We start from the raw sequence: 27,192 nt of genomic DNA, 5'->3' as shown, positions 1-27,192 counted from the left end.
GAGAGAAATTACATGTAATGCACTGCTGGTGAATAAAAGCTGTGAGCATTTCATTTCTAAATGTAGCCTTTCATGTCTTCGAGAAATTAGTCATACAGTACGAATTTATTCGAAAAAAAAAAAAAATTTCAAGCGGCTTCACTGGATCCCTTACAGAATTAATTCAAGTATTCTTTGAAGAAGATGAAAGAAAACAAAATGTCTACACAATCCATGAAAAAAATGAAATGGCCATCAAGATGATGTGTGATTCAGTCATTCAATTTTCTGCTTTATTGAGCATGCCTCTTGGCTTGGTGTTACAGAGACTACCTATGACAATTTGGCAAGAATTTGTATTTCATGCCTTTTGACATTTATTTAAACATTACATAACAAAAGGTCATAGCTGTCAAGCTTTCTTTAGCTTTCTGTTTAACACAGCATATTTAGAAAAATTGTAAAATTAACTTGCTCAACTCTCTGCACTGCTGACCAAACGCTGTGTTCAGCTTCTCGTGAGGACACTGTTGGAGATCTTCATCTGCTCAGTGAGAACACTTGTCACTGTCACTACAGCTGAGTGTGGTTACACTAAACTCGGGAAAGTTACGTCAGTCTGTCACCTCCAGCAAATTTGTCATCAAGATTTTTCCCTAATACCTTTGAAGTAATGCATCACTCTGTAAGTACTGAATCCCTTCCACTGGAGACATTTGCCTCTATCGATGATTATGATACTGAAGCCTGAAATTGTACTACTTTATATACAGTTTTCACATTGAATTACATTATTTTTAACATCCCAGCTGCTTTGAATCATCTGTATGCTTACAGAGAAGTGCGCAGGAAATGATCAGTGAGGGATACCTTCTTGCTTCAGTGTATTCTATTTGTGCAAAGGTTGGTATTAGTTTACTTTGTGTGTGTGTGTGTATTTGCTTGTGTATACACCTGTGTAGGCACCATAATATAAATGCACATACCGGCAGGACAGGCGCCTTCTGACATAATGAGTACTTCAGACTGCTGCTTGCAGGCATCCCTGCGCAGGAAGCACTCGTTCTGGTAGTTCTGATTGTTAGAGCCGCACACCGGGGCATAATCATTGTTGCACTGCAGAGAAGAGAGGGGAAAACAGTGGGAAACAGGTGAGCAATGCAATGTGAGGCGCTCAAGAAACAACAACAACAACAACAACAACAAGAGTGTGTCCTCAAAGAAGTTAGTGTTCATTGAGCTTCTAAACTTAAGGATGAGTACTCATCACAGGTAAGTATTTAGTCAAATGCTGTATGTGAGGCCTTGGTAAGGGTCAGCTCCATTTTTTAATGCCACTTTTAATGCCAATTATACGGACCGATTTTGTCTTTGTTTTTGTATTTTGCAAGCCAATTTCTCTGCTCACCCTGGGGTTGTCTTTTCCAAAGGAATGATGGAGAGATAACCTCAACTAAAAAAATGCAATCCTCAGATTAATAATGAATCTGTGCATATAATCTGAAGAGGAAAATCAAAATGTATATGCAGCTACTTGACACACACACACAGCCTTAAAACGACCACTGTGTGTGTGTGTGACCTAAGCTTTTCATTTCTTTTCCTTATTCGGATGCTTAAGTTTATTAGATGTTGTTGTTAGACGCTGCTGTTCAAAGCCCCTTTGTGTCATTTGACTTTACTTGTGAAATGTCCCTGATAAACCAGGCTCTAAAATGACAACCACCAATTCCCAGGGAGGCACTGTAGAAATTTGACAGATTCATAAATTAGTTTGGAGATTTACAAAACAGGGTGCACATTTGTTCACTGGCTTATCTGCATTCAGTTACAATGAACAGTTGGACACATGCCTCATCAGCATTGTACTTGATTATGGAAGTGACATATCATCAATTTAAAAAGGCCCTGAAAACACATTTTCTCAATCGGCTTCTTATTATGAATGACGGAAACACACAAACAAAATAGTTCTGGATTGGATAAATTGGGCAAGGCTCAGTTGGAAACAGCTGATGTCACATACTCACATGCACCAATCAGGATTTAGCAATAGTCAGAGGCTGATGGCAAATCTGATCAAACCATTCTCAGACAGCCTGTGAATATTCTCATTCATCCAGGTCATGGTTATCTCAAGGAAATTCAATCGAACGCAACTGGACTTAGTTATTTGTCTTTGAAGATGTTTCAATCTAGTCCCAGCCTAGTCAAGTGAGCATGAACTGATGAAGCCTCTTGGATGAGAGGTGAAACGTCTTCAAAGACAAATAACTAAGTCCAGTTGCGTTCGATTGAATTTCCTTGAGACATTCTCAGACAAACATTATGACTATCTGAGATTTGCCACACATTGTTATTAATTGGCCATCTTTATTCTTCATGCATCTCCAGAAGCTCCATGGTTGCTCCACCAGAGCAGCTGCAGTTTAAGTGACTTGCTCAAGAGCACAGAGCAAAATGAGTACTGAGCTGCTAAGGTTCAGGAGAACATTACTCATTGATTCCCCCCACATGGTTTGTTGGCTCTGGAGCAGCTCTAGATTTTTCAGATGACTGATGGCACTAGAGCGCCAAGCCTTAGTTTTCATTTTTTTGGCTGCGGAGGAGAGATATTCATTTGATTTGATATTGATTTGCCTGTGCTACACTGCAGGAATAACAAACATGATTATTCAATTGAGAGATATTTCTCTCTATTCCCTGGGAAGAAGGCATGGCTGTAAGAGGGTCCAGAGAAATTGTCGCTCTGTGGTCACAGCCCATAAGCTGATTAAATTTTAAAGTGCTGAAAAATGAGCCACATGTGAAAATGTGTTCCTGCTGTGTGTGACCTCACAAGGACAAAGGGCTCGCTTGAGAGTCCCCACAGGAACAAGTCTAAGGAGCTCATGGCTCTTTGTCTACACTTCTGTTCCCCTTGAAGTCCCTAACGGATTGACCGGGAATCTGTTCTCTCTGTGTCTGTCACACACATATGCAAGTTTGTGTGTGTTTACAGCCCAACACCCCACCTACCACACAGCAGACACAGGCTGATTCTACATCCACACAAGTTAAATTGGGAAAATGCATCTTTTTCTTTCTATTCTGGCTCTCCACACACATTAAGCCAGAGGCATGAGCTGTAAGAAAGCAGCTGCCAAAGCGAATACATTTAAAAGTGATTGTTTCACGTTTTAGTGTTGACAAGCCAGCTGTGTAACAGTAACAGTCAGGTGCTATGAGGCTGGAAAGAGGAAAACTTCAGACATCAAATAAAACATAGAAGAAAAAAAAATCAACAAAAGTCAATGCAGCTTTGTGTTGATACCTCAGACCTGCTACAATCACATCATAGTATGTAGTAGTAGTTCTCAGTCTGAAGGCAGAATATAGATCCAAAAAAAAGGCCAACAACATACAGTACATCTTCAAGTATATCTTCATTACAACAAAGCCCGAGTTACTTGTTCAGAACTTTGAGCAGAAACACATTAAAAATCATGTGTCATTTCTTCAAAATCTTTTCAGCAATTAAACAGAATCTCAATGATAACTATGAACTTTTGTTTTTAATGATCCGAAGCTAAAAGCATCAAAACTTAAAGTTGTGTCAAAGCGAACATCTTTCTCTTGGCATTTTCTCTCGAAACAAAAAGACCAGAGTAACCAAAAATGTTCAACAAGTCTTGTTTCACGCTCGCTTGCTCAGTAAATGAGGGCAACTGAACTGACAGTTAGACTGTATTAAAACACAGTATGCTGTGGGGGATCACAGAGACCAGGATGAGGCTTTGAGGAAAGGACCTGAAAACACTCACACATATAAACTGCATTTTTCGAATTTAGCACACACACATACACACACACGAGGTCTGATGGCCACCAGGTGAGGTGCAAAAATAACCACGACATCGATTCAAGGGCCCTGGAGCATCATAATGATCAAGTGTGAGCCCTGTTTTTGACCAGCTGAGGTGAAAGATACGACAGAACACACACAAAAGAGTGGGAGGAGGGAAAGAGAAACGGCACACTGGCTCTCGATCAAAGGGGTTGAGATGCAGGAAGGAAAGGGTGCGTAGAGAAGACGAGAAGCAAACGCGATGAGTGAAACTGGGCTTGAGGGAGAGAAGAAGTCGGTGGAAATGGATGAGAGGGAGAAAAGGAGACTGAGGGGTAATAAAAGTAAAGAAAAATACACAAGTGAGATGCAGACGGCTGGAGAAAGAGAGAGCGCGACAGAGCACTGGCTCAACAAACTTGGCACGATAAAAAAGAACCACAGCGCCTGAAGAAACCAAGGCAAAAAAAAAAAGAAAAACATCATAAAATAAAAAAAAAAAATGAGAAGAAGAAATGAGGACACAGACAGAGAGAGGAATAGAAAATCCCCTCAAAGGAGAGTGGGAGAGAATGAAAAAATGGCAACCCCACAAAGGCACTTGGAATAGCTTACTGCAGGGCCTGCACTTTTTTTTTTTTGCCATTCTCTATCCTTCCCCTCTGCCTCCCCCCTCCTTCCCTTTACTCTCTCACACTCTCCCATCTGGCTCAGGCTGTTCTTAACCTGAGGTCTCTTGCTTTATGCCAGGCGTGATGCAACGAAAGGGAAAGCTGCCCGGCAGAGCCCTGCGGGTGTCTTTTAAGAGTGCCTTCTTCTCCGTGAAAACTCCCCCACCCCATCTTTTTCCCGCCATTAGGCTCTCACCGCTATGGGAAGGGGAGGAGTGATGAGATGATGGGTGATTCAAAACCTCCCTCTCCTGAAGAGGAGGCACAAGATGGAGGCTGCAGCTGTGTGCATATTTCACCTAGATATACTCACAGGCTAGGCGTGTCCCTTTTTCTCATATTTTAGCTGAGGCAGACCAAAAGTGAGTGACTTAGGCCAGCTGTGGAAAGTTTCCTTATTTCTTAACAAAACTTAAATAGTCCCATGCCAAGTTGGTGTAAACTTTTATGGAAGGAAACAGAAAGAAAGTGTGCACGGCCAAGTTGGTGTGAACTTTTACAGAAGGAAACAGACCGGCTGTTCCCGAACATCACTGATACACACCGGCTGTGCATCAGTGATGTTGGTGAGGTATCTGCCCAAAGGATACGAAAACACATCACCCACCTAAGCCAAAATCTGTTGCAGTTTGGCAAAAGACACAGAAGTATCCGCTGCAGTAGCCGACAGAGCAGCTCTGTCCTCAGGCTGCCAGACTCCTGTAGTCATCTTCTGCCCTTCACCATCAAAAACAGCTTTTATGACTTATATTTTATTTATCCATTTATATAATTTTTGTAAGCAGACAAACAGGGACTGCAACTGGCATTGGGTTATAAAACTCTGTGTTGTAGAATGATAAATAAGATAAGCTTGTACCTTGTAAATAGACGACTGAACATAAAATAAAACAGACAGACGAGACTTGAAACATTGCAGCACTTCGACTTGACTGAATCTTTGAACTGATCTTCAACCAGTCTTGCTGAAGAAAAGAAAATCCTTGACACTTGTCTGAGAAGTTTTTATTTATTCATCTGGGACTTCTTTTGACGTGACTGACAAAGAGTGTGAGCTGAGGTCACAGATTTCAAAATTTCAAACTGACTTCTTTACGCAGCACGTTACCATATGAGAGACAAACGTGTCCCATGTTGTAGCCACTGTCAGGTTGCTGCAGCTTTGATCCATGAATGTCTTGATAACTGGCGGCATGTAATGTTGGCAGCCTGCAAAAACTGTACTGTAACTAGGCCTAAATGACAGTAAATGTAAATTAAAATAGACAATGGTGTCAAAAAAATCTTCGGTATGTGTTTCAAAGATTCGTCCATTTGCATCAAGAATGGGAAGCAGGAAAAATGCAGTGAGTATGGTAATTAGACAGAAGGTGAGAAAATTTGATCCTCCACAGTTCTCTGCAGACATGGTGGTGGGGGCCATTGGCCAGGACCATATGGCTCGGCCTTATGTGCCCGCTGGCTCGGGCTCTACAAAAGTCGCAGACATTGTCCCACACCTCCGCTGTGACAAAACCTGGACAGTCTCTTGGCGTCTCGACCGAGAACACAGTGGAGGTGTTGATGGTCCTGTGTGTGTGTGTGAATGAGTGAAGGACAGGAAAAAGGGAAAAGCATGCTCATTTATTCATGCAAGTGCACCTGATCATGCACTGACATCTGCAGCATCTTGTGTGCATTTAAGCCACTGTCCATTTTTCTTCCATGCCATTTCATATTCCTTTCCACCCACTATGTTTCTATCACCAGAAATTAAGTTTCCACAAATCTCCTGCAGGGGCTGCTGTGGCTCTGCCTACCCTCAATTCTCTTCATCTGAGTTCCAAAGGCTAAACTTTGGGACTGCAGCCAAGACCTGTTGTCTCCCTACCTGCCTGGGATCAGTGCATTACACACATGCACAGAAAAACACACAAACACAAGACAAACGATACCTCCACCATTAGAGCACTTTGTACAAAAAAAAAAAACCCAAAAAAGGCATCTGCACCTTACCAGGTCACAACACACAACAACCTTGCAAAACACGCAGAACCATCATCATTCACTCGCTCCCAATGCTGACTTTACTGAGCACCCGACATAACTGCCAGCTGACAAGGGTGGAACAAAGTGGTAGGAGGAAGGGAGGCAGAGGAGTAGGAGGAATGCAGTGAGAAGCAGGTATGAGGAGGAAGACTTCGGGAAAAGGAGGGAGGAAGGGAGTTTAAGAGGAGAATTAGGGAGGCCAGCGTGGCGAAGGTGTAAAGCAGGTAGGAAGGATGAGACTGAAAGCTGAAAAGGTAAGGGACGGAGGCGGGAGGATGATGAGAATGACAGGAATGAGGAGAACAATGTGGAGGAATGGCAAGGGGCATGCACAACAGAGAGCGCATGAGGGGAAACCGTACGAGCAGGAGACAAAGGAGAGAGGAGATGCAAAGTGAAGGCGAGTGCACGCATCGATGCGTGACTATGTAGCGGAGGGAAAGAGCATGCCAATTTGAGCGGTGAAGCTCTGCAAAATGCAGCAAGAGCAAACATGACAGGATATCAGCATCAATAAGCAACAAAACAAATGACTCATCGTCCTGTGCAGTGGGGCTCTACGCCATTCAAACCCTCCAATAACACATATGCAAAAATGATCATCATTCCAACAACAATTAGTCAGATATTTGCAGATTCTGCAGGTAGAAATCATGCTGAGGTATGTGAATACTACACAGAATACTAGACTGATACAGATTCTTGACTTGCTTATGAAACTCATTTTAAATGATGCAGTCGCTTTAAAAAGTCATCTTACATATGATTCACTTTCATCTTGAAGTGGAGCCACTAACAACGAAAGCTTCTTTGGCTGGTCTCTCCTTTAAAGGGTTCTTTAAAGTCAAAAAACTTGGGACAGCAGATCAGTCAGCCACATTTGAGGCAGTTTGACAACCTTTTTGCTGGTCTTATACTTTACTGCCTTGGATTAATTTTGAAAACTGTGTGGCTACCACTAAAATCTCAAAGCAATATAATCGTATTGATAAACAGTATAACATATAATGTGTGGAGCCGAAACATTAAAGCTCATAGAGTTACGTTTCTCTCTCCGGTGGCTCTGCTAAAACTCACTGGTCTGAAATGAACTAAAATATAACAGTCGTCATTGTGGTGAAAGAGAAGGGAGAGAACCTGTAGCAGCTGATACGACTGATAAAACCATTTCACACTTTTAGGACAGGAATAAAGTTCTGGATGTTTAAGTCCTTGAATCTTATTAGTGCTGTGACAGGTTTCAGGCTTTCAGCTGAGTATCAACATGTCTCGTCCAGACATAACATGCTGTCTGTATGTCCACAGGGCAAACACTTGTATATAAATGGAGATGGAGTCAGCATTTCCTGCTTGCAGTATACCCATGGATGTACAACCATTTTGTCACTGGATTAGCACACACAAACATGACAACAAACATGACATTAAGGGGTAAGACATGAAGGAGCATCTTTTCTCTTTGACTTCCATTTGTATGTCAGATTTGACTGAATTATGACTAAGAAGAAATTCAATTCTGCATCAAATGGCTGCTATTGTTCATACTAGATAACAGGCTAATTTTCAGTCTCTGTGTCAGCCCAGTGTAAGATGGTATTTGGAAGATCCAAAAGTGTTTCCTCCTCAGCTAGGAGTCCCAGCTGACTGATGGTCCCCATAGAGTGGCCTCGGTCTGCCCCGTGGGTCTGGTGCAAGGTTACTGTACTTTAAATATATTTAAAGGGAGACACCAAGTGGGACAACTTTACCCACTGCCTGAAGGCATGTTTGTCAGTATAGAGGAGCAAATTCCAAAGGGCCCCCTCTTAACATCCCTGGGGCCCACGTAGTCATTGAAACCATATTTTGGATGACATAACCACAAAATACTCTCTTAGAAATCTATACTATTCTCTGCCTTAGCTTGATCCCCATAAGTGACTCTCACTGCATCATGTGCTTCTGGAGTGCTGTTTTGCTGCGACGACAACAACAACAACAATAACAAAAGTATTCTCTTCTCTAGACTTAGAAGTTCAGTGAACAGATGTACTTGTCTCTGAATGCCGCAGCACTACAAACTGACAGTTTTTATTTGTTTGTTTGCTCAATAGGGACGACACAGAAGGAGACTGTCCCATAGGAAAAAGTAATGCAAGAGATGTAACAGGGCATCCAGCTGCAGCCTCTGCACTTTGAAAGCGAACAGAATCGTCTGAGTCTGCTGTTCAGCCAACATTCCCCCCGTTGTCTGGTTCACGTTTTCTCACCCCACTCTTTCTCTTTATTAATTACTTTCTAATATCAAGCCCAATATGATATTTATTAAATCAATTATTTCTTAAAACAGCTACATGGACACCACCCTCACACCAGTTGGTTTAGATTAAAATGAGTAAAATCAGAGAAGCAGTGCTGCTTGTACTATCTTTTCCTGTAGGCACAGTTCGGTGAAAAGGACCAAACATCTGCGTGTTGCAGAGAATCTGCATCTACGAAGCATCCCACACAGACAGCAGGTGTTGTGCTTGTATTTCCTGAACTCAACGCTCATTGCAGGGAAAGCCAGCCGCAACACAGTCAGGCCGAATCCCAACTTTCAATGCTAATTTTCAGTACACAGACACATAAAGATGAGTGGCCGAGCCTCCAGAGCCCTGTCAGAGGATTCATTCTCTGATCATTACATTAGGGGTTACAGAAAGCAAAGATAAATTTGGGAATTCATGTGTGAAAATTTCAAGGCACAGCTGGGGAATAAAGACCATCCACCTCTGCGATATACTTATGGACAAACTAGGCAAAGTGCTAAGGTTGTGTTTGTGTGCTGTGGAGAGAGAAACTGCTGTGTTGTACTTTGCCATACAATCTGACGTGACATTTAACATTTTCCATCACTTTCAAAAATAGTTTCAAACATACAAATATTAGATCCCTTGGCTCAGGACATGAATGCAACAAAAACTTTGCGTTAGACATGTCAACAGGGCCACATCCCCACAACCTACTGTGGAGAGGATGGGAAACTAAATGAAATAACAGCCATGGCAAAGATTTCTATTGTTTCGGCACATCTTCAATAGGGCTTTAAATAAACATTAGAAACCAAAACATCAGTAAAGACCAAACATCACTGAGTCTCAGCTGTCTATATGTTGATCTTTTGAAGTTTCATGTCAACCAGCAAAATGCATGACTAAGAGAATACATGGCATGCTAATGCTACAGCTAAAAACAAGCAACTGATCAGCAACAGCTCCCGTCTATTGCCTCTTCGCTGCGGGAGTTACATCATACAAAGTCAGACACACAGCTGGTAGGCAATCCATTTCAGTGAGGTGTGTATAAACAAACATGTAACCTGTATAATAACATAATCAGGAATCATCTGTCACCATGGATACTGATCGATGCCTTCTCACTTCAGCTATTGAGCTAATTCATTCATCCAGTATACCTTTCATCTAAAATGGTTTGCCCACATGGAATACAGATTTCCAATTTATATGACTGCATGATGATATGAAGTTGCTCTCTGAACCAGATGCACTCTCAGCTACCAACATTTTGTACTGATTGATTTAACTTGAATCTGTACTCTTCAGTACCCTGTAATCCAGCTTTGAGTTCCTTCAACAGGTTGCCATGTCAGTTGGCGAGACGCTTTGTCAAGTTGAACATTTTGGCTCCCTTGGTTTGCGTCGGTTTAAAACATCTTTTAACAGATGGGATTTTTGCCATATTTCACTCCGTGCATCTGCTTCTTCAGCCAGCCGTGGACGGTCGGCAATAGCGCTTGTGCTTGCAGCCATGCCTCTCGCTCTGTCACTCTGAAAGCTGCAGCACGCATATGAGAGAAAAAAAAATTGTTGGCATGTCCACTATGTCTGCAGGGAGTGGAAGCAAAGCACCGAACACACTCACACTGCCCGGCTGTCGCACATCAACGCAATACATAGGAAATATGGCTCTTATTGAGACGCTGTCGTTCGTAAAGTCCCTGCACTAATAAACTGAACTATAGGCTGATCAGCCACGACATGAAAACCACCTGCGTCACATATTGTCTGGTCCCCTTGTGCTGCCAAAACAGCCCTTACCTGTCAGGGGAAGGGACACAGGACCTCTGGAGGAATTTAATGGTCATCAGCTTAGAATGTTCTCTGCATCCTGTGGATTGAGGGTGGGGCCTCCAGGTGAGAAGCCCCACCTGGTGGGAGGGTGGATTTGGCTCATTCCAGTGCATCTTGCAGATTCCCGATCAGGTTGGGATCCGGGGAGTCTGCAGGCTGTTCTTGTGGTCCTTGAGACATTCCTGAGCTGTTTTTGAAACGTGACAGGGGACACTGTCCATCAGGTGGGATGGGGGTGTATTTGGTCTGCGATGTTTAGGTGGGTGGTGTGTGCCAAAGAACATCCATCCACATGATTGAATTGGATGATTCATGTCATTCACTTCACCTGTCACTGGTTTTGATATTGTGGCTGATAGATGCATATGGATATGCACACATTTACTCTCAATATTATTTTGACATTTTTTCTTTTTGTACTTCAGCTAAGTACATATCTTGCTCCCAACTCTTCACTGCCAAATTTAGGGAGTTTTTTTAAATATGTTTTTAAAATGAATATCGGAAGATAATCCACCATTTCAGAATCATATAAAAATGAAGGACTGAGTGTTTTATATTTAGTTCCACTGCTCCTCAACTTGCTTGAGGTGAACCTTAACACCACTCAAGTTCCACTCAAAACATTAAACGCATGCAGAGTCAGCGTGCTACGCAGCCTATACAGTAGTTCAGGTGACTAATGCTGGCCTTGACAATGTTAGGCCCTGGAACACTCTCAAATAAATGTGTGCAAGGACAATGACAGTTTAACAGTGGGAGATAAATAAGGATAAATAAGAATATTTAAAAACTTATACTGCCGCAGTATACAATAAACAATAAACTCATAAACATTTACTCAAATGACCATATCTCAAGAGAATGATTATGAATGTGGGTCTGTTCAGCTTCCTCCTAAATACAGAGTCAGTGACTCAGAACTGCTGAAAAGGGATTTCATTCAGCTGAAGGACACTCTGAGGAACCTTTCTGTGAAAGTATCTCAGGCAGCACTCCAACACAACATGGGTATGAAATGGTTCACCACACAGCAATTCCTTCATCAGCATGTGTGGCATATAGAATGAATCTCAGTGACAACTTTGACATTTTGTGGGGCCAAGGAAAAGTGTTTCAAGAGCGCGGAGTCTGCTGATCCCAGCTGGGTGCACTGCAAACATTTAGTACAGGGCCTTAAAATGCTTCATTTGAAACATCTGAGTGTATCCGAAGCCACCTGAATGAAGACACGGAAACATATGGATTTCAGAGAAAATCTGACAGTATTTGCACGTCAGTGAAGCACACCTACAGAAGAAGAAAAAGAACCGGTGTCCTGCTCTTCAACCTGTTGCAAACTCCTCATGAGTCTCTCGGAGATTATGAAGCATAAGTTAACAGTGCTTTCAACTTCACACTCACACTTTGCCAGTCTACTCTACAACCCCAGCAGCCCAGCCTGATAATTGCACTTTTATTTCACCTCAAATGGACGCACAGATGTGGGACATGACCCCCTGCACAACCTCAGTCAAGCTGGCTGCTAGTAAACTGCACATTTCTGTGATGAGAAAACAACATGTAAGTATGTTACTGACAGACTTGTCACACTGTGATGTACACCACAAAAGAAAAGCAGCTGTTCTGCCAGGACCTTATTGCAGTTATAGACAAACCATTTTGTCAAGATAAATGAAAAGTGTTCATTATTTTTGGGAGTCCCCTCCCAAGAAAAGCAACCACATCAGCATTTCAGATAATTCCAGAATAACATGCTTACATGTAACACAAGTGTGACTTTCTTACAGAGCCACAGGAGGAGGAGGAGGTCACGGTGGCTTCAGTTAAATACTGACCTTCCAACAGTCAGCACTGGTTTGTTTTAACCATGACAATGACCACTCCTTTAGTCGCTATGCTGGAAAATCATAAAATGCTTGTTGTTTAAATACGAGAAAATCTCTCTTGTCCATTTTCTCTGCCACACAGGTTTTCAGTTAAATCATTTTCCTGTGGTGTGCAAGTTTTAGTTACATATTGGATGTAACAGTTATTTTTAGAACAGGAAGACGTTTCCATAGCTATCATGAATAGATTTTTGTTGTTTAGATTGTGGAGTCATCATTATTGTTGAACCACATAAACAACAATTGTACACAATTGATAAAATGCCTAAGGTGGACTGAAATTACTGATTTATTCCTTCTGGCAGGTTCAGATGAATTTTGTCCTTTATACAATAAAGGCATGTCTGCTTTATGGCAGTACAGTAATGTAGCTATCAGACTGTAGTTATCAGACAGCAGTACATTAGGATGGACCATGCAGAGACATCAGAGGAAAGGTGAGTTAGGTATGAAATGCTACATTAAAGCATAAAGCTGTTCCATTTGTTCCTTCTTTTCAAAAGGTGGAAAAGAATGTCTGGACTGATAATGGTATGAAGGCAGTAAGAGAGAGTAAGTGTTTATCAAAACACTGCCTTAATGTACTGCAGTCGGTGTTCACAATCTCTAATTCACTGAGATGAGTGCACAGATAATTATTAGCAATGGGAGGTCAGAGCAGCAGAGAGAAGAAGTAGAGAGAGTAACACACACGTATATACAGAGACATATAGAATATGTAGATAGAACAAGAAAAACCAAGCAGTCACATAGCTTATTTATATTATCACTGGTGTGCTGCAGCTAAGATATACTTGTCTTTCCCAACACTTTTATTTCCCAAAATAATAAATAAATATTATGTAATAAAGAAAAAGGTTCTGGTGTCTCAAAACCAACATATTGTAAAGTAGTAGACTTGTGAATGAAATAGAAAAGAACTGTGAATGTACCATTATATTAATATTATCATTAAGTTGCATATTCTGCCCTCTACTGGCTAAGCATCCTGGCAGACTAAATACAGAAAACGCTGAAATGTTGATACAGTAATCCCAATTTGATGCAAAATGCCACCGTGTAAGAACAAATGCTGGATTTTAAAACAAACCTGTCCAATATGAGAGAATATTACAGAAATAACACAACCACAAACAGTCAATGTCCTGCGCTGCCTCACAGACTTCAGTGCTACCTTTAAATATTTTAACTTTTAGCTAAACAGACGTCAAGTTTCAATAATAATGGCAATGTTTGGGACATAATCATAAAACAATTTAACTATATTAACCATAATCAAAATCAACTTATACTGCTATGCATGCTTACACATCCATGCAACATGAACACTAACTGTATATCAAGACGGACGACAGGAAAGTGCCACAAAAGTAAAGCTAAAACATATTTTTCACCCCCTGGTGGCAAACTCCGGTACAGGTCATAAATGGCACCCCCTCCATGTAACCACTACTGGTGTTGATATTAACAATGTCTGCTCATTACAGCTGACTCGTGGCTCAACTGAAATTAAACAGCAGCACGTCGTTTTCAATCTATTCCCGAGTGTAAGATTTTTAATTTGTCTCTATGGTAACCAGAGACGCTCTGCACTTGTTATACTCTGAGTGTAAGTCTGGCGTCTGACGGGTAATATGCACAGACAGCTCTTTAAATCACACAAATGTCCCACTCTCTATATTTTTTTTACAGTAATAATACTATCGACATTGCTTGCAGGTTCCCCTCACTCACTACAATGGACTGGGAAATAAAATCAATGACTCAATAAATACAAACATCAATGATTTCTTCCTGTGGAGCTGACATGGAAAATATTTTTGCCTGCTGTCAGTCAGCCTGGTGAAGGCAGTTAGGCCTCTCAGGTTCCATGAACTGCTGCTGACAGACAGCTGCTTCTGTGGACATAGAGGCTGAACGCAGCTTAGCGTTGGAGTTGACTGAAAACTACTATCTCATGGTGACGTTACTCAATCACACTGTGTGACAAAATATGACTGTGTCTGCGACACATCAAAAATCTCCAGGTGTGTAACATGAAAAGAAAGTGTCCCAAGACCTACCATAAACCAGTCTTCACTCTTTATTGGAGAAATTTGTCCCCCAAATGCTCATTATGTCTGACAGTGCCTGTGCATGCACACTTGATATTATTACTCGACTCCAGACAAAACAGAAATTATGCAGTAAGACATTGCTGTGCTCAGGCAGGTTTGTGAAAGAGTTAAAAAAAAGGAGCAGAGGAGCCAGATGGAAATGGAAACATTATGGCATCTATAAAGAATCAATAGATACCTACAACACTCAGCTCTCATCAAGTGGAGCTTGTTTCTGCACTGCTATTGCACAGTCTAGTTCAAACCATACATTATGTTACTCTTTCAACAACTAAACCCTTAATTACCAACAGTTTAGAGCAAAGTCAATTGGCTTCTTTATGCAATTCATGCAGTGCATTTACAGTTGTGTTCTAGCTGATTTCATAAATATTTAGAGCTTGGCTCATAAAGAAGTGTCAATACGGCTGACATTTCACAGACCATTCCTGCAAGACTGCATCTCAGTGTTGTTTGCTATAGACTTTCCCACTGGGAAAGCACCACAACCTTTCATGTGTTTTTTTTAAAGACTGCAGCAAGTTAAATGTTAGATGAGTAAAAAGATGAGTTTCAGTTTCCGTAACCACATCCACACAATGCACATTATTTAAGATTTACTATATGTGCTAACATTTAGTTGACAGGACTATAGCATTGTTCATTTTCTGTGCAAACACACACATGCATGCATACACACACACACACAAGATACACATACAAATACAGACACATCCTTCATCCACAGAGACCTGAATGATAGCCTGATCCATTTCCTGTATCCATTAGAGGCGGCTTTAGATTTTGCAATTCATCCCAAGGCTATCATCCACCTCTATCAATAATAAACATCTCCACAAAACTAGGGCTAGCCTCAGAGGATGGAGACGGCACCGCCCAGCACGTTCTACTTCTGATGAAACCCTCAGTCTGCTCGGCCCATACTGAGCACTGCATTTGCTTTCCACAAGACTTGTCTTCAGTTGCCAAGACCCCCAGACACAGTCTTTACTTGTGCCTTCTCGCACTTATCAAAGCTGCAGTTTTATCATCTTTGACAGAGACCCCTCGTTGCTTGTGGTGGTGGCAGAGAGCACCTGTGGCTCATGACAAGAAACAGACGCCCCCGTCCAAGATTCCCTTGCGTATCTGGTGCACCCTCTTTCCTCCTATCAGCTGGCCTTGACGTCATGTGATTGACGTCTGGGGCAAGCATTTGTGACGTGACCCAGTGATTGGGTGGAGAACAGAGGGAGCTCAGACAGGAAGGAGAGTGTGTCTTTTACCAAACAACTCTTGTGTTTGATGTTAACAAATGCATCCAGGGCAAGTGAACCATTCATATAAGGCCACTGTCACTGGTGTTGCTTTTATGTGCAAATAAAAAGTGTACATAAAAGCTGTCAACTTCAGAATTAGAACATTTCTGCTACTTTTTCCACTCTAGACAAGGCAAACAAAGTTACCTTTCAATTTTAAACTCTGCATTTCGCTTTATCCGTCACTGCTGGTCTATTTTTAACAAGATTACATTAACTTGCAATGCACAACATATGCATAAGTTTGCAGCAGATAGCAGGTAGTCAGCCTGCAGCACCTCACCAAACCAGCTCACTGTGGTTACATGTTCTTACTGTACTGCTTAACTCATTATGGCTACAGAATTCTTAGAATCTGCTTCCCTAAACGATTTAACCCAGCTCAGCCTCCAAAAGATGTTCTTGTTGATACTTTTTCTTGCTCCTGCACAACTTCCCTTGAGTCAGGAAATATCTTGTCTACTGTGCATAGTGGCCCTTTTGAGACAAGGTGCATCATGGTCAAAATTGTGGAAACAAAATCATTTGAATGTCAGCGGCATTCAGCAAAACTTGTTAAAGGTTCACCAAGACAAAATTGGATAACACCTTTTAAGACCATTTAGATCAACCTGGTTTATCCTGTGTCACCTTGTTAATCTGAAAAAGGTATTTGTCAGATCATTAGGCTCATGCTGGGGGCCTGAGCTTCTTTCATGCGAGGAACAGGCACATCCAAAACCCTAATGATGGCTCACTGAGGAAGAAAGAAGTAGTGTGGTTGCTGTCTCTGAAGGAATGGTTACTGACAGAGTTGGGTCAATTAAATGGACCAATTACATCAGTTACATCAAACTTGAGCTTGACAGTGGAGTTATTACTAAAAACAAAACAAAACAAAACAAAACAAAACAAAACAAAACAAAACAAAACAAAACAAAACAAAACAAAACAAAACAAAACAAAACAAAACAAAAAAAACAAAAAACAAAACAAAACAAAAAAAAACTAAATAACAAACAAGCAAACAAACAAAAACCACTGCAGACAAACACTACATCCCACAGGATCAGCAAAGTTTTATTTTGCTTAAGAAAAACTTCAGCAAAGCCAGGCCACTGTACCCCAGACACTTGGAAGCAGTCGATGTCAGAAAAGGTGAAACGAAAAAAACCCCAACAAACCAACAATAGATCCCTGAGGAGCGCCGTCAGAGTGACAAATCTGTTCTGAGCCTGACACTGTGCTGTATTCCACAGACCTCCTGGACAAAGGGGTGTCAAGTGTTGTCTGGCTAAGTGACAAACTCTTCTCCCATGATGCCGTGCCCTGTTTGTGAACACTTGGTTAAGTCCTTACAACGGAAGGAAAGACAAAGAGAAAGTAGCAGAGGGCAGAATCGAGAGAGGGTGAGCTATTCAGGCAAGTGAGGGTAAGGGAAAGAGATGGACAGAGAGTAATGGAAGAGACAGGAGTTACTGTGACAACGGGAAGATGGAGAGAGATAGAGGGAGACGGGGAGGTGGCTGGCTTGTGCTTCTGCTCTTTAACCGCTTGGCTGTCCTCTCTTGATTAGGGCCTAGCCCGCCAGTCCCAGTGGAGTCTCCCCAGCCAAGTCACAAGAGACAGGCTCCTCTGTAATAGTGTCTGACAGGCTAGCCAGAGCCACAGAGGAGCTGACACAGATGCTCCGTTTTCCAGGAGAGATGCTCGAGACAATTCCTTCCCAAGTCCTGTGCCTCCCCTCTCCACCTTCTCAGGGCTAGGAGAATCATTAATGATCCCAACCACCTAGATAACAACCTGGCTTTTTCTCGCTGCTATAGTTGGAAAGAAGGTAGTGGATGGAATATATATAATACCCTATTTTTATGTTCTATTTACACTATTTTGCAGGATTACATTTCACTGTGATTGTACCTTATGTGATTATATGTGAGAAATAAACTTGATTGACTAACTTCATTGTCTAAATCTCCATGTCAAGTGTGGCAGAAATTCATTTTGTTGCTGATAAATGCATATCATTTCAAATGTATCTTTGAGCTAAAGCATAAAGGAGCAGCCATTCTGGAGCACATTTAAACATATCTTGGTGCTTTAATCTAACACAAATTTGGAGAAAATCAAGTTGGGATTAGAATCAGCTAATCGAAACCCAATGCGATAATGCACATCGCACTGATGCATCAGCCCCGGGATGTAAATTATAAATCCCAGCTGTGTTTACCAAAACGAAATCAACCACTCAAAAACTGTTGGTTAAACAACACAAGGCATTTGAAGACTTTACCTTGGACTATGGGAGGCTTGGATAAAACTGTACAGACATTTAAAAAGAAACAGTTAATACATTGATCTAATTAATCTATGAACAAATGGATAATAAAGGTAATCGCTGCAGTCAGGTGGAAATCGAGAATCCTGCAGAAACACTGTGGTTCCAGCAGCACAGACAGAAACCGAGTCCAGAGTTTTTGTGTTTTGCATGGCAGGGCCAGCGTACCCCAAAGCTTACATTCACACAACTTACCCACACTGTTTAAAGCTCACTTGAAGCCCTGTCAGATATAAGATGAACGGGAAAGTAAATAACACATAATAGCACACATGACACAAACATAATTATGTAATCAGCTCACTCCATGAGGCAGACCAGCATGTGTTCCTTCATCATCACTTGCTTTGTTTGATCTGCATGCTCTCACAGTTTCAGACCACAAATATGTGACTCAGAAACTTGCCTCCTGTGCGAACTCGTCTTGCTGATTTTAACTGCTATCATGCTAAGACAAGAGGTGGTTGTGCCCCACCACAGAGACCTTTAACCACAGAGACAGGAGAAATGCTTGACCAAAGATATGAGGAAGCAAACATACTTTCTCACAGTTGGCGTTTGGCCCTGAGGATCTTTGTGGTTTACTATGCTGAGGTGTTGAGATATTCAACTCTGATATTTCTGCTCCTGCTCTAATACAACTTAGCAAGCTTTACAGACATGACCATTCATAATCCAGAAAACGTCAAAGAAACTAGTTTTTCTGTGATAAGTTATTATAAATCTGCAAAGCAGCATGACAAAATGCTAAACAAATCTAACTGAGTGGATGGAAGCCACCAATGCAAGTGATAAAAAATGTATTTTTGTAATTTGGATGAGCTGAACCTTTGACACTTTGAGGGCTCACAGGAAGTGCACAGAGAAACTAGTGAGAGGACCGCGCCCATGAGCAACACGATTACAAACAGTCAGATGGGAGGATGGAAGAAATGGCAGCCAGTGTGGAGACAAGAGAAGATGGGTTCAAAGAATTGGAGTAAAGAGGATTAGGCTATGCAAAATACTGATGAAACAATCCAGTGCTTATGTTTTTGTGAAAGAGGAATGTGTTCATTTGCTTAGAACAATGGAGGAGTGAATTGAATTTTATTCATCAGCCAACAACACAGTGTGGGAAAACCCTTCAGTAAGGAGTGATGACATGCATGATGTCCTTCTCATAAAATGCTAATATGTTTATGTACACCAAAAGCTCCAGCTAAGGTCAGTCATGTAACAGAAAGGCATCTAATACGACAGTTCACCCCAAAATCAAAAATACATCTTCCTGTCACCCGAAGTGCTATTTATCCATCGGATGTAGTGTTGGATTTTTCAAATGTAATTTTTTGGGGCTTTCTGAGCACAACAAGCAAACTGTCATCTAGTTCCTTAGAAAAGGCAGACATCTCTACAGCTGATATCTCTAAACCTGGAGCTAACAAAACTGACACCAAAACAATCAAGATGGATAAACAACACCACATGTGAGAGGATAAATATGCATTTTTGTTTAAGGGATAAACTGTCCCTTTAAACTAGTAGCAACGTTACACATGTGGGCGCCAGAGTGGAACTTGGCCATGTGGAACAAATCAATCTGCAAAAATATTCCTGTAAGGGTGACTTAGTTTTGAAAAGTAGAGCACATCCAATCATCTTTAGTCTTCTGTGATTTCAAAATGAACAGAAAGGGTCTCCACAAAGTCGTTACAACTCGTTATCGGTTGCTCTAACTGATTTTGTACAGCATGAAAAATCCAAGGAGCATTCAGTTTTATAAAAGAGTCCGATAAGTAACCCTGAGATCAGCGTTTTGGCGTTTTGTGTTCTGTCACCTTGGTCACAGATGAATACCAATTGTCATGTTTGTCGGGGGGTCCCTGCTGATACAGCTTCCCTGCATCAGGAAAAAAATACACCGTTTTTCAAAATTTGAGTCCCAGTCTGCTCGCATGGCCCTGGATAAAAGGATGATAAATGAATGCAAATATATGGAATGGGGTCTGCTTCAGAGGATAGTGTCAGTACCACCTGGGCCAGTGTGAATTTGTGTGTCTCTGTGTAATCGCAGGTATTTGATTATTTCAGGACACATTCTATCATCTAATCCTATCTGAGTGCTGTATAAGAAAGAGTTAGAGAGAGGAAAGGGTAGAGGGTGTGTCAGTTGTGTTCCAGCAGTATGAGGAGCATTCGTGGCCTGTGTGTGTTTTTGAAAGCTGTGTGTACCGTAGCATTTTCACAGGTTCTTGTTTAGTGTAATATGAAGGACGTGCTGCCCTTCCACACCCTCACATCATCATCACATGGACCCACATTATCTCTCTTTGAAGCGCTGCAAGCTTCAACGGTCCGGCCATCACGACCCCAAAACATTAGACGGCTTCCGGCGGTGAAAAGCGGGAGAGCAATTCGAGGTCAGGCATTACAACGAACAGTAGCCACATCAGACAAGCAGCGGGAAACATATTGAAGACCAAATGTGCTGCCAACATTATCCTAAGTTCTTTTATATAAAGTCAATAAATAAGCTGCGCTGACTGAATGCACTTATGATGCTGAAGCTGTATTAGGACAGGAGGATAGTGTGTGCATGTAAAGGGCTGACTATAAGCCACCAACATGTGAAAAAATGTTCCATAAACTGAAATTATGCGTTCTCAGTTGTCTCCGTGAGGGACCCCGTGAAGTAAATTTATTCATCTGCCCACGTCCATATTGCTCCAGCGTAAATGTTCAGCATTTGTGTCCACGCAAAACATATGCACCAACTGAATGTGTGTTAACACATCCAAGTCCATATTATAATCTGATCAATACTCTTTTTTTTTTTTTTTTAGTCTGATAGTGATAGCTCTCTTTTTTTTCCTTTCAAGAACTGACCCTCGTGCATACTGATGATAGTGATATTGTTTGAACGTGTCCTCAAACCGAGTTTGGCATTTCTGTACTGGAATTTCATCTCAGCTGACATACACATGATCCTGCTGTATAGGCAATATGCTAACATCAGTTGATATCTCGGTCTGGCACCAATTAGGAGCCTGCTGTCTATATCTATGTGCACAACTGATTAGTAATTCATAATTCAGTATTGATGTTCATGTATAGCTAACAATATAATAATAAAGGATTATTTAGCCATGGGCATGTTTGAGTTTGAATACCAGATTTAGCTTCGGTGAGATTAGCTGCACACAACATTTTGAAAAGGCAGACATAATAAATTAACAACCTCAACTCCGACAAAAGTTGAATAAGTTATTTTTTGCATAAATAAAACAGAATGTGATTAATTTGCTAATCCTTTTTGACACATACTCAACTGAAAACAGTACAGAGACAACAGATTTAAAGCTCCACTTGGAAGGTCGTGTACTGCTAATAAAAACACACCTGTCTGGAACATCCCACAGGTAAACAGGCTCATTGGTAACAGGTGACAGGATCATGATTGGGTATGAAAGGAGCATCTTTGAAAGGCTCAGTTATTCACAAGCAAGGACGAAGTGAAGTTCATCACTTTGTGAAACACATGATTGTATAAAGGATATTACTACATCAGGGAGGCTCAGGAATGCTGTGTAAAACTGCTGTCAGTAAATACAACTCATTTTCATTCTGTTTTGATTTTTTTACGCAGCATCCCACCTTTTTTAGAACTGGGCTTGTACAACAAGTCTTCCAAAACTGAAGACTGATCTCTGATCTGCCACATTGGTGTTAACAGTTGAGGTAGGAATAAGCTGCATAAACCACTTGGTTAAACTTAGGCAAAGATCATGGCTAAAGGAAAACAGCGGGGAAAGTTGGTATCAAACAGAACATGAAGTCAGACCAACCACACAAAACCTCCTTTTGCAGAAGCACAACTGAGACACAGCGTGATTTATCTGCATGCCAGCAAGAGGTCCTTGTCAATAAAATGTATAAGGGTTTTTCTTTTTCGAGTGTTTGAATAAATAACCAATGCTTTATTTGACTGGTGAGGACAGTCTCCAATGTAATGCTGCAGCTGGCCATGATTTGAGCCCAACTAATGAGTGTTTTCATTTTGCATCTCAGTTTAATGCGCATTAAGCCTGCTATTGTTCCGTCTGTGTTGGATCCATACAATACTGCTGAATAAAACGTTCTATTATTTTTTTGTGACTGCAATCCCCATTTATTTACAGACACATAGAAACAATACTGTGATCTTTATACCCACTATTTGAAGTAATAATGTGTAAAATCTTTGGAGCAGTTGTGTTTTCAAAATAGCCAGAAGCAAGAGACATAAAATTCCCTGAGTTATGCTGATTTTATTGCCTTTTCATTTAACTTTCACTACCATTTAAACACTTCCCTGCACCCTCACATTGAGGTAGATTTTTTATGTAATGCATTTTTGAATAGGTGTGAAACCTCATTTTTGAAGCACACAGTCAGAGCAATCATTGCTTTCTTTTTATTCTGTTACGTGTTTGTTAGTGGATTGATGGAAGGTACGTAAACAACTGCAAATTATTTGAAATAGTTATTTAAAAGACAATATAGTTGAACAAAGATATGGTACTACACACATACAGTGACTCAGGTTTCCTGATCTTTCTAGTCAAACATGAGTGCGCACTTTGGATAAACGTACCTGACTGCACATTGCAGTAAACAACCACAAAGACCAGCGTGTCAGCTACAATTCTGAAACAAACATTTTCATATCATTTGGCCAAAAAACATAATTCTAACCGTCATTCAGTACGATGTTATGAAGTGAACTGTCCTGAGAAAATCCTTAACAAGCTAGATGCCCTCTGCCACTGCGCAGTAAGCATCCTACTTTCAGGCCTGGAGCCAGAAACTGGGCTGGATGATCAACAGTGCTATGAACCAGTAACATGAAAATTGTGCTTATTTGTCTTGTGTATCTGCAAACCATTCCAAACAAGATCTATGTATATCCTACCAGACTACAGGCTTTGTATTCTGGAGCCACGTCTCTATGTCCTGACTGTGACTCAGACCACATTCAGACATTATTCAGGTGTGCTGTATCAGGACAGCTCAGCTGGTGTGACGTCACTGGTGCCAACCGCAGGAAAAGAATTTGCAGTGATGGGCTGAACTTTCTTGTACTTAGATTATTGACACATGTCCCAAATCCATTGCATCTGGAGGACTGGAAGTACTTTTTGACCCAGGCCTGTGGTCAGCAGCATCAAGCTGTAAGTAATCCTGACATCAATAGCCCTTCACCTCACTTACATCTGCTGTGTTAACACCTGTCTCCCATTCATCTGCAAAATCTTCAGCAGGAGTCCGAATAAACCTGGGACGCTTTTACAAATATTCCACTCACTATTCACTCTGATAAAAATCTATCATTATTTCAGAGAAGAAATTGTTAATGTGACCAGTAAAATATTTTCTTCTGACTCTTCTGCATTTTAACTTTCAACTATTCAGTACCAAAAACTGCACAAAGACAGCTGAGAACCAGAGCTTCATTTATAGTTTACAGAACCCCAAACTCCAAGAATATATTACAAAGAACCATTTCAGAAAGCAATGAAATGTGCCATTTACTCTTTGGTGAGTAGTTTTAACAAGGGGAAGTGTTTCACAGCGCCACGAGTGCACATATCTTTACAATGGACGACCCTTTTGGGAGTCAGCTCTGTGACCTGACATTAACAAAACCAAACTAGGGATTGTAACTTCTCCTAGCAGCTAATCAGAGTTGAATTTCAAAGAAATCTTATGTGATTAGCCAGGTTATGGCGTTAGCTGATGAGAGAGCAAGTAATTTTCAGGTAGAAGAGAGCATGTTTCTTTGTAGCAGTTTGACTCCAGTTAGAGAGTGAAAGTCTTGGCTCTTTCGAGACTCAGTGTGAGGCGAATCTAATGGACATGGTGATGAATAGTGTCCATTGATTCCACAGCACCAAATCACCTCCTCTTCACAGAGCCCCTTGCATGTCTCTTCCTTGGGTTTTTTTGTGTGTGAGTGTGCACGCTTTCATCCACAGATTCTGTTAGAACAAAGAAAATCCATCCAAGATGAGAATTTCCACAACCTGCATGTCTCCTCCACCTAAATCAACAGCCAACAGGAGAAAAATCTTGGACCCATTTATTTGACACTGATTGTGAGTGACTGATTATTTCAGGGCATTGCAACAATTGCAGGGCCAGGAAGGTCATGTTTGCACTGACTGATGAAATAAAACCACTGACATCAGGGATGTTCCACACAAGCGAACAGATGATGCATAGCTGAGTTGACCTCAGACCCAAGGTATTAAACCAGAAATTGTGGTGTGGTTTGCTCTTTTCTGAGAGCATACAGTGCACCTTAACACACAGCGACAGCAGTATCAGTGTGAGATCTCCTGAAGAGGAATGGAGCTGTAATGTCATTTATCTGCAGGCCTCTGTTAACGTTTGCTCCAAGGGAAGTACGAAATTGAGATAAAAGCTGGTGACCAATAGAGTGTCAGCCTGCCTAGTGCCTGGCTGCACTGATGACGTGCTGATAAAAGCGACGGATGAGAACACATGCTGCGTCTTCAGCTGTCAGTGGCTTCATTTGTCTGAGGTTCTGCATGGCATATTAGTCTGCAAAGCTGGAAACATTATGCCAAAATCAATACTCAGCTGGCTGGTTTGCTCCGTTTTTATTATAGGTCTGGTCGTAAAGTTAAGTATGAGTCATTATCAAGAACAGCATAATTTCCCAGATTTATGCCATTAAAGAGAGCCTTTCAGTCTTAGGTCTCATCAGTGGCAATCTTGTTTATGAATGTGAAGAGCTTACAGTGGTCCAGGACGGTGACAGGGGGTTTTCAGCGGGAGCTATAAACTGAGCTCAGGCTATTCGACCGCCTCCCCCTGGGGCTAATATTGTACAATCAAGACGATGGACTTCGATCCCGTTGATTTTAACTCTTTAAAATGTTGTTTCACTTTAAAAATACATTACCTTTCAACTCAGCATACATTTCCACTAACATACATTTGTATTAATTAACATATGCAGTCTGTTTTCTAGATATACACGCAGTTTATTTTATTCTACAAGAACACTTACCATGCAAGCTTTACTAAAAAGGATGAATGAAATTCTTGACAAATCTTTATCGACTTAATACTGTAGCAACCCAAAACACTTGTCAGCCCTTCTTTGACTAACCTTTGCTTAAGCCTTGCCAACTGCAGTGACTGCTGGTACATCTGTCAAGCTCTGTTTTCTTATATGTGCTGCTTGCAATGAATGGTGACAGATTTCCTACCTCTGAGTCATTTCGGAAAATTCATTCATTGATTTCCCAGAAAGGCTTCCTAATTTATTAGCTGCAGCTAACCACCTAGTTAAGCTAACTTTCAGGCTATTGTACAGCTCCATGCACACCACTTCAACATCAAAATCCAGAGCTTGACAGGTCTGATGTAATGTTCCTCATTACGGTTTTTAGCTTATGACTGGACAATCACTGTTGAGAAAAGGATTCAGCAAAAGAACACATCTCAAAAGTAAAAGAAAAAGAAGCAGTTAAACAGAAAGTCTTACCTTGAAGTCGCAAATGCATGTCACCATGTTCCCAATTCTTAGACACTCCCCATCGAATTTGCATGTGTTGGTGTCGCACAAGAACAGGTCTGTGTCCCGGTCATCAAAACCTGGAGGACCAAAGCCAACAAGAGACATCAGTGACTAAGTGTTTCTCTGTTCAGCCCTCCAGCAAATCTGACCTGAGCCCCACTCGGGGTCGTTCAATGACTGTCCACCATTAGTCATGGTTCCCACTGCACGATGCACTTTTTGATCACATACTGTGTTCTTTAAAAAGACAGAGCTAGTACAAATTCCTGTCCTTAGCTGCCAAAATGATATAATACATTTATAAAACACCAGTCTCTGGACTCTGCTGGAGAGATGAAAAAAAGGTTTTTCTTCATTTGGCGTTTTGATGATGGCCATGGAGAGCACTGTGTAATGCCTCAGTTCAAAAGCTTCCACATGTTTTCAATAGAGGTGACACCTGGTGACCGTAGAGGCCACAGCATATGATTCACACTATTTTTATACCCTGTATAAAAGCATCTGCATTCGTCGTGTTTCTAATAGTGCCTATGTTTTCCTGTAATGTGTGCTCACAACGAGGCTGACTCCCAGGGCGATTCAGCTGTTAGGGATGTGAAATGACTCTAACAACGCATCCCGAATCTAATCAAAGAGTCACATGGGTATGAGGCTGTAGACTAAGCTCAGGGCTATTAGTCTACCTGAACTGATTGCTCACAAAAAACATGTAAAAGTGGACTTCTGCATCTCAAAGTACATAGGTCCGAATTCGACTCAATTTCAGCTGAAATATAGCTGGAAATGTTTTACTGTTAAAGCAGCATGATTTATACCAGTGGAGCCTGTTTACCCTACAGTATAATCTATATTAATAAGAAGCAAAAGTGGTGTTGCATTCTAAGTTCCCTGTAGATAAGAATTACTGGTGAAAATATTAAACTGTGATACTGAAGATATTTGTATGAGGACCAACTTCTAATAATAGTATAAGCTTTTTTGAAGAGGCTGTTTTGTTTTCTGTATTTCTGTGTCGGGGGGTAAAGTCTCATGAAAAAAAATATGTTTGATGATAACAAGAAGGGATCTCATTACACCCTGTTTTTGGGAATGTTGTGTGGTCCCAAGTCTTGCTACATCTGCTTTGAGAGACACCAGAGTCTGACTGATATGTCAGTATCTGCATAAATCTTCAGTGACGCAAAACAAAACTCCAGCACATTGTTGCTTTGTGTTGCTGCAGCTGTTTGTGGTTAATCCCTACTTCCTCTTAAGTTTAACATACTGTTGTCGTTCAGCATTTCTAATCAATTTCCAGTAAACCTGACCATAATCTTTGATGATAAAACAACTCACATATTCTAAAGATCATAGCCAAGAAAATTTGTTCATGTGTTGGGGAAAAG

The 27,192-nt window shown here is 41.1% G+C and overlaps 1 protein-coding gene across 5 annotated transcripts in view; it reads right to left on the bottom strand.

The window, feature by feature from the left end:
• tmeff2a (transmembrane protein with EGF-like and two follistatin-like domains 2a) overlaps positions 1–27,192 on the bottom strand; it is a 91,056-nt gene that overhangs the window by 51,779 nt on the left and 12,085 nt on the right. For all 5 annotated transcript variants that reach the window (XM_046404440.1, XM_046404439.1, XM_046404438.1 and 2 more), the window contains 2 exons: positions 25,775–25,884; positions 966–1,095 (listed from right to left, as the gene is read on the bottom strand). In XM_046404440.1, coding sequence (XP_046260396.1) covers positions 966–1,095; positions 25,775–25,884 — 240 coding nt within the window. The remainder of the gene's footprint in view (positions 1–965; positions 1,096–25,774; positions 25,885–27,192) is intronic.

The sequence above is a fragment of the Scatophagus argus genome, chromosome 11, assembly GCF_020382885.2.
Source record: "Scatophagus argus isolate fScaArg1 chromosome 11, fScaArg1.pri, whole genome shotgun sequence".
Lineage (NCBI taxonomy): Eukaryota > Metazoa > Chordata > Actinopteri > Scatophagidae > Scatophagus > Scatophagus argus.
This window is presented reverse-complemented; position numbering and strand designations above follow the sequence as displayed.